The sequence below is a fragment of the Diorhabda sublineata genome, chromosome 4 (genome assembly GCF_026230105.1).
Source record: "Diorhabda sublineata isolate icDioSubl1.1 chromosome 4, icDioSubl1.1, whole genome shotgun sequence".
NCBI classification, from domain to species: Eukaryota; Metazoa; Arthropoda; class Insecta; order Coleoptera; family Chrysomelidae; genus Diorhabda; species Diorhabda sublineata.
Window position 1 is genome coordinate 19,071,105 of NC_079477.1, and position 20,291 is coordinate 19,091,395.

General features: G+C 32.0%; 1 protein-coding gene and 1 long non-coding RNA gene across 5 annotated transcripts in view; one reads left to right on the top strand and one right to left on the bottom strand.

Moving 5' to 3' along the window:
* LOC130442532 (protein draper) overlaps nucleotides 1-20,291 on the bottom strand; it is an 83,910-nt gene that overhangs the window by 13,856 nt on the left and 49,763 nt on the right. For all 4 annotated transcript variants that reach the window (XM_056776703.1, XM_056776701.1, XM_056776702.1 and 1 more), the window contains exons 3-7: nucleotides 9,899-10,194; nucleotides 7,967-8,210; nucleotides 3,895-4,153; nucleotides 2,159-2,370; nucleotides 24-265 (exon numbers count right to left, since the gene is read on the bottom strand). In XM_056776703.1, coding sequence (XP_056632681.1) covers nucleotides 24-265; nucleotides 2,159-2,370; nucleotides 3,895-4,153; nucleotides 7,967-8,210; nucleotides 9,899-10,194 — 1,253 coding nt within the window. The remainder of the gene's footprint in view (nucleotides 1-23; nucleotides 266-2,158; nucleotides 2,371-3,894; nucleotides 4,154-7,966; nucleotides 8,211-9,898; nucleotides 10,195-20,291) is intronic.
* LOC130442533 (uncharacterized) lies at nucleotides 5,528-6,767 on the top strand. The gene is made up of 2 exons (XR_008909783.1): nucleotides 5,528-5,681; nucleotides 6,350-6,767. It is a non-coding gene; the product is annotated as an uncharacterized LOC130442533 (long non-coding RNA).

Consider the following 20,291-nt stretch of genomic DNA (forward strand, 5'->3'; position numbering starts at 1 on the left):
TTGAATCAAACTACTAAACTTACAATCACATTTTTGAGCACAGTCTTCTCCAAATTTGCCTTCTGGACAAGTATGTTCACAACTAATACCAGTAAAACCTGGCGGACAAATACAAGTACCATTCACCGGAGAACATTGTGCATTGTTCTGACATTTACACAGTTCGTGACAACCTTTACCATATGTGAGAATGGGACATAATCGAGAGCAGTCTTCTGAGTTCCACCCAGCCTTACAATCGCATTCTCCAGTCCAAGGATGACACCTAAAAAATTGCATTAAAAATGACACATTTTCTTTATTTTGTCACGGTTTATATGAATTTGTATAATACCAGTCATCAATTAGAGAGAATTTTATTTTTACAAAAAGAGATAAAAGACACCCCACTGAGAATTGTATAGTAAACAACTTGTCTAGATCCGCATTTCAATATTTAATTTTCAGAATCAGTAAATAATTTAAAAGTATAGTTAAGCAACATTACACAAAAAATTGATCCCTTGGAATTCCTAAATAAAAACGAGATATAATACTGAGAGAATGTAAATAGGGTATTACACATAATTCGGAATATTTTTTCTTTGATAATCATTATTTTTAGTGGTGTTCAGTTAGTAGTTAACTGTGAGCTGTTTAAGTGTGGGGTGTATTAAAGGTAAAATTTTCTTAAATAAAAGTGTTGTAAACAGTACAGTATGTGGCAACCGTGGCTTCAAGATCAGCCATCAAGAAGTCGATTTGCAGATTCCGTAGACATCCTACTAGATCCTAGCACACAGAGAGGCCAAACAGTTGAAAAGAGACGTTAGCATTTACCAACAGATTCTCAAAAAGTTATTTTAACTGTTTTTAACCGACTTCACTTCTCATATTACATTCTATGAAATTGCAAAGCAAGGTGTGACCATGGGACAAAAAAGGAATTTTAAGAAAATTAAATTTCAATGTGAAAAACAATCTACAGTATATTTGCATCAATTATAATACCAAATCTTTAAGCTACTTTTGCAAAGCTGAAAAGGAAACATATCCTTGAGGTATGTTCGATACGAACACTGAAAACATTTTTCAAAAAAACACGGTTTTAGATATAAAACAGTAGACAGTCACGATACTATTCTTAAAGCCTGGAAAATGGTAATTGAAAATATAAAATGAAAGCACCCTATTTCCGAGGTAAACGCGTATTACATTGCAGTGGGGTTGGATGGATAATGGATTATTATTGGAAGCATGTTGAGGATAGTTCTTTAGATTACGACCAGAGTATTGCAGGGCCCTTTTCGAGTCTGTTTAAAGAAAAACTGGTACCAGCATTACATACAAATACAAACAATGTAATTGTGATGGATAACGCCTCGTATCATTCAAGAGAAATTCATAAAATTCCAACTAAATATTCTTCCAAATCAGACTTGAACAAGATTTATATTTCGAAGAGCATTATACAAAGAAGCAGCTCATAGAGGTTTTAGAAACAAAAATAATTGCCATAAAATATACATTACACGGAATGACCAAAAAGAATAGTCATACTGTTTTAAGTTTACTTCCGTACCTTACTGTTCCAATTTAAATGACAGACAACTAATAACACGTAAACATTCCTACTCCATTGTGGAAGTGATAATGAAAGAATGTTCAAACATTAGCACCGCGAATTTGGAGAAATGCCATAAATCACATAAAAAGAGTTGAAAAGCAATATATGCAATATGTACCAGTTTTAACTAGATTTTATTTGATTTAAATGACAGTGATACTGAGAAAGATGAATATAATGGGAGTGATTTAAAATAATTGTATTGTAGTAAATGAATCATAAATGAAGACTATTTAATTGTAGTGAATTTATATTCCCTTATTTATTAAGTACAACTCTGTACAATTCTTAATGATGGGTTCCTTATCTACGTTTGTAAGCCAATTATGATTTATAAAGTGAGAACATTGTCGTTATTTGATGACCAGCATTTTATTTTTAATATTATACATGGGGGTGTGTAGATATTTTGAATTAATTATATTATCATAAATTGTCTTTGGAATTTCCATTTCATATATAGTTATTAGTTTTGTTATTGAATTTAATGAGAAATATATATTAAATGAGAAAGATAAATATAACTGAAAATTATTTTTTGTATGCCCTCACATTTCCGTATTCTCTTTGTTACATTGGCACATCTTCGAACAATTAGGTCCATAATATCCATCCGGGCAAGCTCTCTCTTCACAATAATTACCTCTCCATCCTTTTGAACATATGCAGGTGCCGTTTTTATTTGAACATTTAGCATTGTTTTGACAACTACATTTTTCAGAACAGTTTATTCCAAATGTACCCTCAGGGCAAACATCTAAACACTGAAAAAAATATTAAAGTGATTAGAGTGTTATATAAATACTGTATAGTTATAACGCAACTCCCAGCTATATTAACTTAGAAACAAAATAAACTTGAAAAATAGGGGTATAATACTCATTACCCACATATTTAATATTATTAAACGTCTCAATTACTGGCAAAAACAGGGCGAAAACCTTTCTCTTTCTCTTCATATCGTCCAATAAGCTTACTGTCAATCTTGTCGAAGGTTCTCGAAAGATTATTACTAAACAGATTAAAGTCAGACCCAAACAGTGAGGAATGAATGTCACTACACCAGTTTAGATTCAGGAAGGAATATTCAACTATACAACAAATCGATAAGGTAAGTCACACAATAAATAAAGTCTAGAAAAAAAACTGCACATCACATCAGACGTTAGTCAGGCATTCGATAAGATTTAGCACATATGCCTATTATATCAAATAAAACACTGCCTTCCAATCACATAATTTAAAATCTTACTTACACAATAGAGAGTTTAGAACAAAAAATGAAGCACTTACCAGCAAATAATGTAACCATTATGGACACCTTCGCCTACGACACAGTCATAATAATAAGCAAAGAAAATCTAGTTGCAGCTTCCCGGATTCTACAGACACATTTAAATGACATCCAAACGTAGCTAAGCAAAAGGAAAATAGAAACAAACGAAACAAAATCCGCCCAAGTGACCTTCACACTAAGAAAAGACCAGTACCGTCCTGTTTATATGAACAATGTATAAATACCACAAGCTACTAACACGAAATACTTAAATTAAATACGTAAATTAAAATTAACCCACGAAAACAAACTCCTCCTCTATAAAACTACAATCGAGTCCATATGGTTGTATGGCATCGAGCTCTGGGGTTGTGCAAATAAATCAAAAATAGGCAACAAAGAAAGAAGCTCGTCCGTAATACTTCACATGATAACAGATGCACCCTGGTATGTGTCGAACCGAATAAAGACTTAAACATCAGTTTTCTTAAAGATGTAATAGAAGAGCGAACCATACGAAACATCGTGAACGTATGACTAACCAAGAAAACACGTTACTCCATTCATTTAGAGAACCACAAGACGGTAGAATGCCATCATATTGGCTTGAAGTATATGTTTTGATTGCTAATAAAGTAAAAAATTTGGGCAATAAAAATATTATAGAAAATTCTTGTGGTGTAATACTATATATCGTTTTCAGAATGTGAAAAGTTTTCTTCGCAATAATCAATAACTTTAACTGGAACGTGTTTTGTCTGTTTGAAGTCAGCATAATGCGTTACATATTGCCCTGTTTTCATTTTAAGGAAAGCGGGAAAATGGATTGAGATATTGTTAATAGCTCAATACAAAATGAATTAAAACAATATAAAAGTTTACACCCGAACTGATCTCAATAACATACTAAAATGGTTTATATGTTTAACCGCGTAACTAATTTTTCTGACAATATATTGGTAATCCAGGTGTTAGAATTTTGATTTTCAAAGGTTACAACTTAGATACTTACCCTGTCTCCTGTAAAACCAGGCTGACATTCACATGTACCGTTAATATGATGGCAAGAAGCACCATTATAGCAATCACATGGTTGAGAACAATTTGTACCCCAAAAGCCAAAAGGACATCTATTAGCACAAACGGGTCCAGTCCATCCTTCTTTGCAGAAACAGAATCCGGTCTCAGGATCGCAGGTACCGCCATTTTGGCATCGGCAATCGGATTTACATTCCGAACCGTGTTTACCCTTGGGACAGATATCTTCGCATCTTAAAAGTGAAACTTGATATAATGGAGAAATTTTCTAAACTATTTGAAGATTAATATTTAATATAAGAGTTCTTTGATATCGGTTAACTATTTCAACTCAAAACTTAAGTGTTTAAGTTCAACAAGAGTTCAGAGTGGCGAGGAGTGGCTGTGAGTAGCTGAACAGTCATAAGACTTAGACCGCTAACCTTGAACCAAAAGCATCAGCTACTGGCCCTAAATTAACCCTAGCCCACCGAGCAGCCTGTCTACGATTTGCCAGAGAACACGTTAATTCGACTGACGAATAATGGGCTTCGTTCTCTTCTTGGAGGAAAGCGATAGAAGAGGACGAGTCTACAGATGAACTGCAGTGTTGCATAAAAGAAACGTGGTTTTGGATGAGGTTCCTGGATGGTTTGGGCGGGCATTTCAACGGAAGTAAAAACCGATTTGGGTTTTGATGAAACTGGCGGTGGTGCGGTAGGACATACAGAGGTTTCGGCAGTATTCACAGGATGTCGGAATTGTCCATATGGAATGGTCAGGGTAAGGACAATGAATATTGATAGATTATTCTAAAATAAATTATCATTTTGACGAATTTAAGCTTGTATTTTCTTTATTGTTAATTATAACGATTTTTCATAGTTTTAGTTTCTTTTTCGTTTGATATTTGTTCTTTACCAAAATATAAGTCGATAACAACATAGACAGATCACTTATTATAAAGCTAAGACTAATTACTTTGAGTTGCTCAGATTAGAAAAAGAATGGAAGCTACAGATTTTTTGCACTTTTGACCGCAAACATGCGACTTGAGTCGATTTTTTGCTCACGAGTGTATTTGAGTGATTTATATCACTCTTCATGATGTACGAAGACAATATACATTTGGTTTTTATTTGTGAACTCATCAAAGCAAAATCGTAATTTAGTTTATAATTGGATTAATGCTTTAATGTACACTAATCGATTTAGGAAGTTATTTTACAAGTATGAACAGCTTTGAGCAACAAAAGACACATTTATCATTATTTTATCAGTTCAAATGAAATGCACTCAATTTTTGTGTCAACTAGACTGTGCTGAGAAATAACTTTGATATATATTATGTTATGAATTACTATAATTGCTGGTTGCCACTACTCAAAATATTGAAGCTGGTATTGATCTCAAAAAATAGTATACTTAGGAATTTTGATATTTTATTTTGGTTTTAAATTGATTAAATTACAATGTTAAAGCTGTTTCAATTCTTTAATTTATCTTGTAACCTGCAACAATTAAGTTTTATCGTGAATTAAAAACTGCCATCAAAAATCATATTAAGATTTGAATGACCAAGTGTTATACATCAATAACTTGATTGGATTAGCTGTATATCACGCCCCTCAGTTTTTTCAAAAACCATTATAATTTATTCATTGATATATTACTGTCTGGAAATTGTTATTAGCCATGTTTGCAATAAAAACAAGTTTATAAACATTCATGTTTATTGTAATATTTTCCAATCAGCAGTGTAATAGAGTGATTTATTGTAATGTATGTATAACAAATATTTAATATAATTAGTAGATATTTAAGCACAAAGTATAATAAATTTTGGATAGTTTGTTGTGTTTCATATAAATAATTCTTTAAAATGAATATTCTCATATAGAACATGTGAAACTACTTTACTTTAAAACTAAAAAAGTTGTTATAGGTTAGGTTAGGTTAGGAGACTATGACTATAATCATATTGATGAGAAAGTATTAACTCTTTGTTACTCTTTTATTTACGGTAATAAACATTTCAAGTTAAACACAGGGATTGAAGATACCCTCTTTATACCTGCAAATGTGCGCTCGATGCACCTTCATATATAATCTGTGCGATCGAATCACCGTGCGCTGGACTAACGTGCGCTCAATGCACGCATTTTGATCTGATTCGCAATTTAACTGTTTGGTTTGCCTTGTTCCTCTGTATTCCTTTTACATTTTCAGGTGTCAGATGAAAAAACAGATTCCTCTTGTAGAAAATGTTCCCATCATTACTGGGTTCAGCTTTTCATTCCGTATAGGTTTTTTTTAATCTCTCTTATATGTTATATCCAATTACTTCCCAGCCTACCTCTTATTCTTGATATTACTTACTTTATTCATCACTGTTTCTATTCTGTAAATGTAACCATACCAATTTAATTGTTTCCTCATTATTTTTTTAGGTGTAAACTCTGAACAACTTGCTCAAACAAAAGATAATCCTTCAATCTCGGTAATTCCAAGTTACCTTGTTTTGGGAATTCCAAGTCCTTTCATTTATAACTTCCTTAATATCCTAATAGCATGCGATTAATTTACTCCTCTCCGATAGACCTGGTATACTTTTTAGGAAAAAGCCACATACTTACACGAACCAAGAAAGATGTGAATAGACGAGACGTTGGCGTTGTGAATAAACGAGACGTTGGCGTTGTGAATAAACGAGACGTTGGCGATGTGAATAGACGAGAACTTTATTCTTTCTCGGGAAAGAGAAGCGAGCAGTTCTCGAAAGCCTAGGTTCTGCGGCACTCGCGACTTTAGTTTTTAGTTTGTATATTGTTTTGTTGGTTTTTATATAAATATAGTAAGTTAAGTAGTTATCGAACTTTTATTATTGTGCTATAACACGTAATTCTCGACCGTAAGACTAGCACCCATAAACTTAAACGAATAATGAACAATTTGGGTATCGCACCTCAGTGACTCAAAGTTGTACCGACGACGACCTTTGTAAATTCAATCATCTATCAATGAGTCATTAATGAATTTGCAAACAAAACAATTTTCCAATAAAACATTGTTATTGATTACACGTGTTCACAAAATGGCTTCAAATGTAAACAATACACTAAAGTTTAAGTACAGTAACTTTCTTGCATGTATATATAAGTAGCTCTTAGCCTTCATTCCGGGAGTATCTCTTTGTACACTGTCTGTGAAAATGAGAAGTTACGACGAATGACGAGCCACAAGATCTACCTACGATTATACCTATCAGCGAAGCAAGGAAAGCTAAAAACACTTTAAAATCTTTTATAGAGCAATGCAATAATACAGAGGATGATATTTTGATTATTGAAGTTACAAATGATGTAGAAATTATAAATAGTTTGAAACAAAAAAAACTACTGATTTTTTTTATGTAGAATAAAATACGTATTTACATATGTATTAATATTTCAAAGTTTCATTTGCATTAACGTAGCTCGTCTATCTCTATAAGTCATTAGTAAAGCTCATAAACGAACCTCTTTAAGTAAAAATATAAACCGATAGAAACTTCTTAACCTAAATCGTTAGTAAGTGAAAACTTCGAAAGCTCAAATTATTCAACGTTTCCCTTGGTCTTTAACTCATCAAGCTTCTACTCTCGTACTGATTTCATTTTTACTCATTTTCAGATTTTTGTATCCAATTATGAAGTTCAATTTTTCAGTTTTTTCTCTTATCTATTATTTTATCCATAACTAATATAAATGATAGTGGACTTAAGCTATACCATTTTATTCAATAAAATATCTTCTGATTACATTCCTGCCATTTGTACTTTAGCCTTTACAGACTCATATGCTTCTGATAATCTCAATTAGTTCCCTAGGTACTTCCATCTCTCCTAGACACCTCTATATTACTGTTCTTTCTGCTGTATCGAAATTATATTATTCCTCCCTCAGTATTATTCGATTACATATTTCCAAAATCCTTTATTTACCTATTTACATTTGTCGGTACCATTATTATTATTAATTTAGAAAAAATATAGAAAAATAATCATAAACCTATATACAGTTACTTACAGAGGTCCCCTGTATCCGGCATGACACTTGCATTCTCCTGACACATGATCGCAATCACCATTTTCACAACGGCATTGTTCTAAGCAGTCATGTCCAAAATGAAATTTGTCACATTTACTTTCGCAGTGTTTTCCTATCCAACCTCTTGAGCAGTAACAGCTGCCATCATAAGGATCACACGTGGAATTATTTTGGCATTCGCATTTAGTTTGGCATTCTCTTCCCCAGAGACCTTTAGGGCAAGCTGAAATGAGTAAAATAACAATTACTAACTATTTATCATAAATTAATTGACACAAAATAAAATTAATAAGCATTTTATAATAAATGATTTTATTTGCAACCCAAACGGGATATACTAGAAATCGTATTTGAGTCATAATAGTTTACAAAAATTTGGATACTACACATTTTTTATTATATGATATACCTTTATTTATTTTTTGAATAGTTGTCCCCTATTTGTTGTTCAATTTTTTCGATAATACATATCTTTGTTGCTAATTTCATGTTAGTAATTTGGTAGAATTATTTTATCTTTATTTTTAAATTGTTAGAAAAACTCAGCAATCGTTGACATGGATGGCACTTTTAAATACTGCCCAAAGTACTATCTTGCTATGTGTTTAGAATGTCAAAATTTGTTACTGAAATACACTGTAAATATATATTTTACTTTTGTTTTTTATTTCATAATTAAAATCCCGAGCTGCATAATCTTCAGTCACGAGCTGTCTAATCTTCAAGATAACCACTATCACGGGTTGGCACATTTTAACAGAAGTTAATATTTTATTGCGAGCATTAAAATCAAGAGTTGGCACACGCCCGATATTTAAAACCGATTTTTGAGATTATCATGCAAGATTTAAATTTTTTATTATTCTGCAAATAAATATGTCTCATTGAAACCACAGATTTAGTTATTATTGAATATATAAATTCCATATTTGTGGTTTCATCGGTCTACATTACAAAAACTTATTAGTTGTCCTTATTTCCATATTATTCATAAAGTAACGTAACTAACATTTCGACATCTGTTACGTTCACAAAGTTCACAAAAGTGTTTCAAATAATTCATGCAAACTCCACCAAGTCGATCAAAAGTATACAAGGTGCATCGTTACTCCCGAATTACCTGTACTAATTTCAGTTTTTCTTGATAGATGAATCGTCTTAATTTTAGGTCTCTTTTGAAAATTAATTTCAAAAACAGGTAAACATTTATAATTCCCATAATTATATTAATAAATAGATTACCTATACACCAATATCAAAATAGAAATCTTTTTTAACCACAAAAAAATATTTTTTCCTTGGTTGTGGCAGCCATCAATTAAATAATTCGTACTTGCATTAAAATTTATAAAATAAAACTATAAATTTTACCAAAACTGCTTAGGTCTTTGGTTTGTTAAAATCATATTAATATGCAATACCAAAAAAGTTTTCCATTAAAAAATAGAAAAAAGGAGAATGAAAACTAATACCCCAATATTCTGTCGTTCGAAAAGACATAAATAATTATAGATACAGATTATGAAAAGCTGAAAATATATACATATATAATGTTTAAAAAAATATGTGAATAAGTTATTTTCGAATACGGTGGACTAGGTCAACTTATAATCGACGATAAAACAGAAATGATTTATGATCACACTATAAAAGTTATTTGCATTTATTTATTATTTTCTGTTGTTTTTTCTCTTTCAATTACATATAGAAATTAATTTTTCAACCTCAATTGATTTATGTAAAACCATTAAATTATTTCAAAAATCGTTGAATGAGGATCATTAATAATATAATATATGGATTCTATAAAATTCCAACATTTTCTATTTTATATGGGTACTGTAAACATAGAACTAGAATATTTTAATCAAGCATTTTAGAAATTAAAATGAATTAAAGAAGCATACTTACAAATATCACAATATGGCCCGCCATAACCTGTTTCACATTTACATGTATCTGGCGCTACGCAAGTTCCGTGGAGGCAATTTTGTGAGCAAACTGGTATACATCTATCCGCAGTATTGCTTTTTGTATAACCTTTACAGCAGTCTTCAACAGGTCTAGTTTTGACCAAGTTTTGTATTTTGTACACAGTTTTAAATTTAATTTTATATTTTGAGCATCTTGGAGGAAAGTTAAGGCACCAAACGTATTCTCTAACTTGATACGGCTGTTCTTCGGACACTCTTACTGTCACTGTATATCTGAAACAAATAATATTTAATAATTTATAAATATTTAATAATTGTATGTGTTGTGTTTTTTAGAAAAGAACCAATAGAGACTTTTCCTATTCAAATTAACGTTTTATGATATTTACAATGCTCCGTACAAGGTATTTCTACATTGACGACCCAACTCTCCGAATATGAATAATCCTATCTAAATGACATTAAATTATTTGCATAAACAAAAAGGCGAAATTCTAGCCAAGCTAAAAAGCTCAAGAACATATTTGAAAAATAGTGACGTATAGATAATTTTATTTACTTTACAATATTTTAGAATTTATTGCGCTTCAACGGAAATTGTAGTATACAGTATACCTTGTCCCGTCCTTTAATTCTATAGTTTATTTTTATATAAGATCATTTTACATATTCTGACAAAAGAAAAAACCCTAAATGTATCCTGATACGGAGCACTACCCTTGCTAAGAGACATAATAGTAGAAGATTCTAACCTAAATCGACCTTCACCGGGTTGATAATAGAATCAAACATATTTTATAATAAATTTCGTATATTAGAAAATATATTAAAAATGGGTAGACAACAAAAATCCTGGACAGAATATTTTTAATTATTTATAAAAAAATGATTTTTCATAAAATGTTGCAACATGAAGATAATAATAAAATTTTATACTGGACTTAAGGTATAAAACATATAGAATGTGCATACGTAGGGTTGACTATTATTTACCTGGACGAATTACTGGGTTGACAGGTATAAACAGTTATGTCAATACTAGTTACTTTCACTTGATTAGATAATAGAAAAAAAATTATATCAGCATAAGCGCTGTTTTATTCTGAACACGATGATATAAGGTTGACGGCAACAAATTTGGTCCTAATAGGGGTATACAAATTTTAAAGATTTAAATTTCAACGCGTGTGAAAATGAGTGACAGAGACAGATCTGAGGTAAGTATACCGTGTGATAATGAAGGACCAAACACTGCAGTCGTGTCTGATGGAATCGTGAATATAAGAAAGTACGCATGCTCGGTATATAAACTATATGGAGAGTAGAGGTCATAGAGATATTACAGATAGAGTAGGCATGCTATAGGCGCCCATACAAGTGGGAGCGTCTGGCCGATAGAAAGAGAGAGAGAATAATTTATGTATTGCTGTCTCTGTCTAATGGCGCATGCGCGTTGATTAGATTTCGTGTACGCACTTTACCATTGCCCGTTGAATCAGAGACACGCATGCGCAGTACGCAACAAAAGAAAGAGATAGAAATACATAAATGATTCTCTTTCTCTTTTCATTCGCGAGACGCTCTCACTTGTAGGCATGCCTACTCTATGGTAATATCTCTATGGTAGAGGTACCCCTGCTACCCTCCATATTGTAATCAGTACACGTTTTTTCGGAACAACTGTTGCAAACAAATTAATTAATTATATACATAACAATCTAATATATTTAATATAATACAAAAATATTAAGCAATATAACATGAATTCAACAAATAAATAAATAAATATAAGAATAGTCAACCCTACGTCTGCACATTCTAAATGTTTTACACTTTAAGTCCAATATAAAATTTTATTATTATCTGCATGTTGCAACATTTTATGAAAAATCAGTTCAAAAAATAATTAAAAATATTCTGCCCAGGATTTTTGTTGTTTACCCATTTTTAATAGATTTTCTAATATACGAAATTTATTATAAAATATGTTTGATTCTATTATCAAACCGCTGAAGGTCGATTTAGGTTCGGATCTTAGACTAAATATTTATTACTTTATCCGCGCGCTAAAAAAGTGATGATAGACTAAAAAGTAATGTCTCACCCACCACATTGTGTCTCCAATGTGAGGAATTTGAAATCATTATGACTTTTTGCATTTGAAATGTTATACTAAACAATCGGTTCAAATTCCACATTAGAAAATCTTTCAATAAACGATTATTACCGTTAACGGTGGGAAACGCTCGGCTCCCGGGCAAACTTCAGTCTACGTAAGAGTCTACTCCAATTTAATATTAAAATCATAGCAAAGGCAGTTCTAATGCTGTGATTATGCCAATTGAAAGTGAACATGTATAATAGAATCGAGCACCTTTCATTATGGTAGGGGAGCCCCACGATGCTAAACGGGGATTTACTCGAGAGTAATAGAAACCTATCGGGTTGAAAATCTTTGAAGAATCTGACGATTGCCATATTTTCATTTTGGAATACTCAAACGCGTCAAATTAAGAAAAATAAGGTTCATATTTTTTATAATCAGAAAACTTAATTGAAAATCTCAGGAAATAGCATGCAAATAAATAAGTGTATGTTATTGAGTACTAGTATTTAAAAATAATAATCAAAAAAATATTTTTCATAAACTAGTGCCGTGTTATGGTTATAAACAAAGCATAAAATTAATATAAAACACATATAAACTAAGTAGATAATGATAATAAAAAGAAATTGAGTAGCATTGACATTTATTTCAATAAGTGATAAACGGAAACAAATTTTTGAAAATTGGAAGCACTGCATCAACTAAGCATAAATTCCATAAATCTAAATCGGAATTATATCCAACACTATCAAATAAATTTTTAAAAAAGAAATATCTAGAAGCGTATTTCCCTAATGGGGTAGATCACCATAATATAGACGATTTATATCACAAGTAAATTATATCACACTATAACTCTGTAGTTTTGGATTCTGAGGACGTAAAAATATATTAGTATGTCATAAACATTTATTCATCAAAACAACTGTCAATGTAATAAACTTTAAAGAACATAAAACAAAATATCGCATTTTGAGCTTTGTGTTTTTGTTTGTAATTAAAAAATAGATTCTAACAATAAGTATGAATACTTATACGAGTGCATCTATTTATTCAAGTACAAAAAACAAAATTTAAAAAGATCCAGAACGACACGATTGATATGATGGATAAACTAATTGTGGCACCCAAATCGTTCGCTGCAAATCAGCATCCTGAATAGGTTCATAATCGATTCTAAATTAAAACTCCAATAAAGCTGCTTGTAATTGCCATGAATGAATCTCTGTGATCAGCTGTGATGGCGAAACCAGACTGGGAACGGAGCGATAGATAGATAGTAATAGATAGGGAAAGCATGAAAAGGAATAGAAACGCGGAAAGGGAAATATAAACGTCACGCAGTTGCACGTTTTAAATTGTTTCGAAAGATATCTGTTATTTCGGCTTGTGGAAATCGTCTAATAATATATTTTTCGTCATTCTTGAATTATTTCTTTCAAATTAAAAAAAAATTACCCACGCTGAGATGTTTTTTGTACAACTTTGAAATCCCCACTTGAGTTCCGTTATACGTGTAATACTCGGACGGATTGCGGACGGATGTAAATTGGTCGCCTTCACCTGTAATTCGGAAGGGATCGCTACTAATGATATGTAAATTTGTCGCGCGTTTTCTTTACTAGGTTTTTTTCAATAGGTTAATGGTTTTTAGGTATATATATATATATATATATATATATATATATATATATATATATATATATATATATATATATATATATTCCTATATTCCGAATGAATCATAGTGGAAAAATGTTAATGTCACTTCCCAAGCAGCACAGTGTCGTTATAATGACGTCAATTATTGGACATTATTAGTCGGCGACGTCGTAGACCAATAAGCGACGTCCATATGACGTGACATTTCAGATGTCATTTTGACGTCGTCTAGAGACGTCTTTCGTACGTTTTCGGTCGTTTTAAGTGCTTTTTAATCAACTATAAAAAAAATTAGAACGAAAGTTTATTACAAAAACTAAACATACATTTTAAATTGTTGTTTACCTAAAATTTGGATATAAATATAAATTCATTAATTAGCAATGAAAATACTAAACTGACGTTTTAAGTGGAAATGCAATTTGAATTTAAAGATGAAGTGAGAATGTTGTAATTAACAATTATTTAACTATTTTATTAGCAGGAAACAATTATTTTTAGCATCGATTCCTGTCGAGGCTGTCGACCAAGATTTAATTTTGGCGCGTTTTTAATCGAAATGCCACGATACGATACGAGACGTGCAGGCGCATGCGTGCTGGACTGCTGGTGTGAACGCGTGTGCGCGTAATGGCGGACGGCAGCAAAAAGTTGTAATCACTTTATTGAAGACCATTAGAGAACAGAACAATCAAATTTTGCAGTGGATCCGAAAACAAGATCGCAGTGGCAATCACGCCAGTAATACAGATTTACCAGATGATATAGGCGTACAGTTTCCTTTGAATTCTCAAGAGGATATTACCAAATTGGAAACATACCTGAGTGAAAAAAATAATTGCCTGGCTTTGGTGAGTGTTCTGTACCACTTAATATGTATTTTACAATTTAAATTATGTGATTCCAGTCGGCATATCTATCGACTTTTGGAGGGAGAGATTTTACTGGACATACAAACCGCATTTTAAATTTTTTGTTCACTTATTCTCTTGCAACTAATTGGAATTTTTGTGGCAAACGAGGTGAGAAAAAGGCTTTTAAAAACTTAAACGTAAAGGATGTGATTATTGGTAAGTGTTTTCACTTGTAGGTGCATACTTATTATTAATCTGAAACAACATTTTTAGGTGCTGTAAGAAAAAGCTCCCCTCTAGTCAGTCACAAAGAAATAGAAGATACCATCAAGGTGTGGTTGAAACATGCACCAGAGAAATTGAAAAAGCAGCAGCATGGCAACCCGTAAGAAAAAAAGTGTTGTTAGTCAAAGACAACTCTACAGAAGGGTGGCAGAAGCAAATTTAGCACCTGTGAGTCAGAATTGTTATAATACATCTTTAATAGTTAATAATGATTCCAATGAATCATCAAATTCCATTTTTTTGCTGATTCAATGTGTGAAAGTGAAAATGACACCTGTTCCTCAAGAGATTTAGATTTTAATGTAAACTCGCCTAATGAAAATTTGCTCTTCAATGATGCGACGTTATACAACCATTTGACTTCCTATTCCAGTAACGTGCCCCCTAACGATTTATTTTCTAATGAACCGCCGCCTAGCGATTTGCATTCGAAATTGTCAAACTGGGCAGCTTCAAGGTACGTTCGACGTACAGTAGTTACTCATCTCTTGCATATCTTGCATCCATACCATAATGAGTTACCGTTAGACAGTCGAACGCTGCTGAAAACGCCCAGAGAAACGAAAACAAAATCGTTGTTAAATGGCGAATATAGTCATTTTGGACTTGTTAACGCTTTAAAATTAAAGTTATTGTCAGTGCCTAATATTTTTCAGTACAGCATTATCAACATTTCATTTAATGTAGATGAACTGCCCATTTATAGAAATGGTCAGAAACATGATCTCTGGCCCATTTTAGCATTTGTAAAAAATTTTAATAGTGAGCCGTTTGTTGTTGGTTCTTTTTTAGGAAGTGGCAAACCAAATTTATTGTCAGCGTTTTTAGAAGATTTTTTAATTGAGTTATCGAACTTACTTACCACGGGCATTGAAATTAATAATAATATCCATGAAGTAAAAGTTCACAGCTTTGTTTGCGATGCTCCTGCGCGCGCATATCTGAAATGTGTGAAGACCCATTCAGGGTATAGTTCCTGTGAAAGGTGCGACAACTCTGGAGAACACCTGGGACGTGTCATTTTCAAAAATTTACCTTTTAACAAGAGAGACAACGAATCTTTTCGGACTAAAATTGACGTATCTCATCATCATGGAGAATCTCCTCTAATAGCTCTTCCTATAGATTTGATCTATGTCTTTTCTTTAGACTATATACACCTAGTTTGTCTAGGTGTAATGAAAAAACTTTTGCGTATTTGGACAGGACGCGCAAGCCGAGCCAAAATGAGCTCTACTGCATTTCAAAATGTATCTGAAAAAATTGTTTTTCTCAGTAAATGTATTCCAGTAGAATTCAATCGGAAAGGGCGCAGTTTGTCCCAGTTGGCAGATTGGAAAGCAACGGAATTTCGAACATTTTTACTGTATATTGGGCCAGTTGCTTTGTATGGGAATGTCGATTTGGCAATATATGTGCATTTTTTGCTATTTCATTGTTCAATTATGATACTTATTTCTAAACGCCATATTGAAAAATTCGGAGTTCCATTTGCGCGCCAACTTTTGCATTTATTCGTAACGCACAGTGAAAAGATCTACGGATTAGAGTTCTTAGTTTACAATGTACATTCCTTATTACATTTGGCAGATGACGTTGAAAATTTCGGGCCACTAGACAATTCGTCAGCATTTCCATTTGAAAATTATCTCCACCATTTAAAATCGTTAGTTCAGTCTCCGAATAAACCGTTACAACAGATTAATAGACGCTTAAAAGAAATTGAAATGACAGTGTATGAAAAACATGACTCTACTTCACCTGATGAAGAACACTTCTGTAAATGTGAATTGTCCCATTTCTTAGGACCAACGCCAAATTTCTCTTGCAAGCAGTATAAAAAGCTTCATTATAAAGATTTTATTTTTTCTATTGCATCATATTCAGAAGCAAATTGTTTTTGTCTTACCTTAGAAGGACTGGTTTTCAAAATAGAAAATATAGTAGTGGATAATAATGGAGCAGTTTTTATATTAGGTAGGAGGTTTCAGGATTACCGTTCATTTTACAAATACCCTGTCGACTCAAAAGAATTCTATGTTTATCGCATCCAAAATTTATCAGAGTATATCGAGTTATTGCACTGCCACAAAGTTTTTTCGAAATGTATTGTTTTTCCTTTCAAGCAGGAATGGTTGTCATTTTCATTATTGCATCATTAGTAATTCCTTATTTCAACTTTTATGTTCTATAAGTGTAATAGTATGTAGTTTTTTAAGATTTTGTAATAAACTGGTATTAATTTGAACGCATTTTTTTATATTTTTGATCCTACTTATACGTCATTTGTCAAAAGTAAGTACGTCATTTTGACGTCTCACCAGCCGAACTAGGTACGTCATTAGTTGACGTCTGTAGGATGTGACATTAACCCGTCATAATCACGTCATTTTAGACGTCCCCATTGGTCGCCAATGGCCTATAATTGACGTCATAGTAACGACACTGTGCTGCTTGGGTTATTGGAAATGGACGTGAGATCAGTTTATTTGCGAAAATTTCCAAAGACAAGGTCTTAAAAAGTGGTGAAAAATCATGGAGGTATGGCATTGTGAAGCAAGGCTTAATACTTTGATAATTTAAATATAAAAATATTAATTTGAAAAGAGAATCTGATATCCAGGATATCCACAACCACGGAAGATTCGAAAAGGAAGTGAGCAGAACGATATATGAGTGAAAAGTCTTCAAAATTTTTTATAGAACTTTAGCAATTGATTTGCTAGTTTCGTACAACTACTAATGTTGGCTGCATAAGAAGAAATAGTGCATAGAATTCTCTACAGCGCATACGCAATAATATGGAAAAATATATTGTATTTACATTTAAAAGTAACATATGTGTTTCAAGTAATATTAATGTATCCCACTTTTACGCTGATTTCGCTAAGAAATTCCATGCCGATTAAATCCTTTAAACATTGATCGTTCAAATTCTGTTTAAATACGTCCAATTACTGGTCACGGTGACTATTTACAACATTGACTGTGGAAACAATGAAATTATATTTGTTTCGTCATCAGGAAGTATGAGTAAGATTGGTATAAAGATTGTATAAGTAATTGTTAAGATAATAGGATGCAAAAGACAATTGTACCGACTTAATAGTAATTGTAGTATCGTTATACAAGCTCAGACGTATGTATAAAACTTCTGGGTTATGTATATATTTTGATAAATGACGATTTTGTTCTTGAAACATTCACTTTAAACTCGATTGATGAAATAAAATAATGTAAACAAATTGAAATATAATGCTTACACTTTAGTCAGTACAGTTGTTTAGCGGTGGTCCTAAATCCCGGTATCCTATGCACTGTATAAATATTCAAATTGTATATAGATTTCGAAAAACACAAAATACTGAATATTTGTTATATTATGTTCCCTTTGCCTATTGTTTGTGATTGAGAGTGATTTTTGCTTTCCATCAGCCCTGTATAGCTAAAAAGATATTTTGTGCCTCGATCTGCCCCCAAAATACGTAGACTCCTCCTATAAGAAATCTTTTTTCAGGAAATTTTTGTCCTACTTTCCAAAGTAGTAACACTTCTCCTTTGAGGTAACTAGTCTTTCGATTACATTGGCAGGATATTCGCGGAACAGATGGTTTGCTGTCTCTATAGCTTGTTTGCAAAATCTGTAGTTGTTGTCCTCTGCCATAACCATCATTTTAAGATTGTACTTAAGAGGGCAGCGTCCTATCAGAATACCAACAACCTGTTTAATGTCATTTCTGGACATCTTGAGAGTTTCTTAGACTTCCTAGCTAAAGGAATTATGAATCCTTTGGATTGTCCTAAACCTGAGGTGTTTCTAATCTGAACCTTTAGCCATCCATTAATTTCGTTACTGATGTAACATCTCATGGAGCCACAGAAGGGGTCTAGTTTAAAATATTGAGTGATTACTTTTTTTGGCAAGGCTATCTGCTTCCTCATTCATACAGTTTTATCGACCGAAACATGATAGTCACCGTTTCTTGGTATAGTCATGGGATTGTATTCAAAAAAGGTAAAACAATTAGGATGAAATTACGAATTATTGCTTCATAAGGTAAATGAAGACTTTGCAAAAAGTAACCGCATTTGAGGGAAAATAATATGCTTTTCTATTAAGACAACGCACCCTCTCACAGTTCGGTGATCGCCATGGCTAAAATTAATGAATTGGTTCGCCACCCACCTTATTCACCACATCTGACCCATAGCAACTTTCTCTTTCTTGTTTCATTACCTTAAATTTTAACTTGCAGGAGACAGGTTTTCATTAGACGAGAACGTTATCGCATACGTAAACGGTTATTTTAAGGAGACAGACGGTAACTATTAGACTATGTTGAATAATAAAAATTATTATGAAACACATGTCTTGTTCCATTGTCGGAAACCTTTTAGATAACGTCGTATATATTTCTCCCAAATTAGGTTTTGTATTAAAGAATTATTAATGAAGTCGGAAAAATAACAATTTTAGGCAGATTATTAGTTACCGTGTTGTATCCAAAAAAAGTAACAATTAATTTAAAATTATTGTACGTCATTAATTTAATGTAATGTAATTTTACATACGTGACTTAATTTGAAAATATTTATTTCAACATTTCGACGTTGTCATAATGTTTCGCAAAATTTAAAACACGATTAAGTCGAGCTGATACAGACATTCTATCGGTGATTCACATAAAGTTTATGTACTTAAATAAATATAGAAATTTCTATAACTTCAGTTATCAATATTATCAAACAGTTCAAGTGATTCATGTAATCCTTACGGGGTTCAATTAATAAAACTTAATCATTGTTACACTACTTACTTTATTTTCTCGGTATTTATCAAATTATTTTGATGAATATGAGATTAGAATAAAACATAAAAGATATAATACTGTTCGAAATAATTGGGAGAAACATGTTTTTTTGGTCCATGTTAAGTGAAATCTCTTACCGGTTATATCTGCCTAGAAGCAATGTAAAAAAATGAACTTTAATATTAAAAACTCGTTTAACTGGTTATAAAGTATCATTAGTTCAATTATTGTGATTGTATTGTATGCCTATCAGTCAATGGTTATATTATAATCTCTGAGTCTAGAAGAAGTGGTCACGAGTTTGAGACAAGAGAGGGCGTTGGTGAGCATCAAAATATTTTGATAAAGACTTAAAATTAGTCGAAACGTCAGAAGAAGAAGTCTTTTTATCTATATTATCTGCTCTTTCTTACTGAGAACGTGGCAATGAAACACCAAAGTGGACTAACTTTAATAGATTTTCCGAGTTTTAATCGTATTAATTCTTGTAAAAATTTTAAATTCACAAGTTTCAGAATTAAGTATTCAAATTGACGTTGATAGAAAAGACTTAAAAGAAAGTCAAAACGTCAATTTTATCTATATTTCAAAAATTACTTAAAAAAACGAGAAGAGAGAATATTAATGCTTCTAATTCTTTTTTGATTTAGG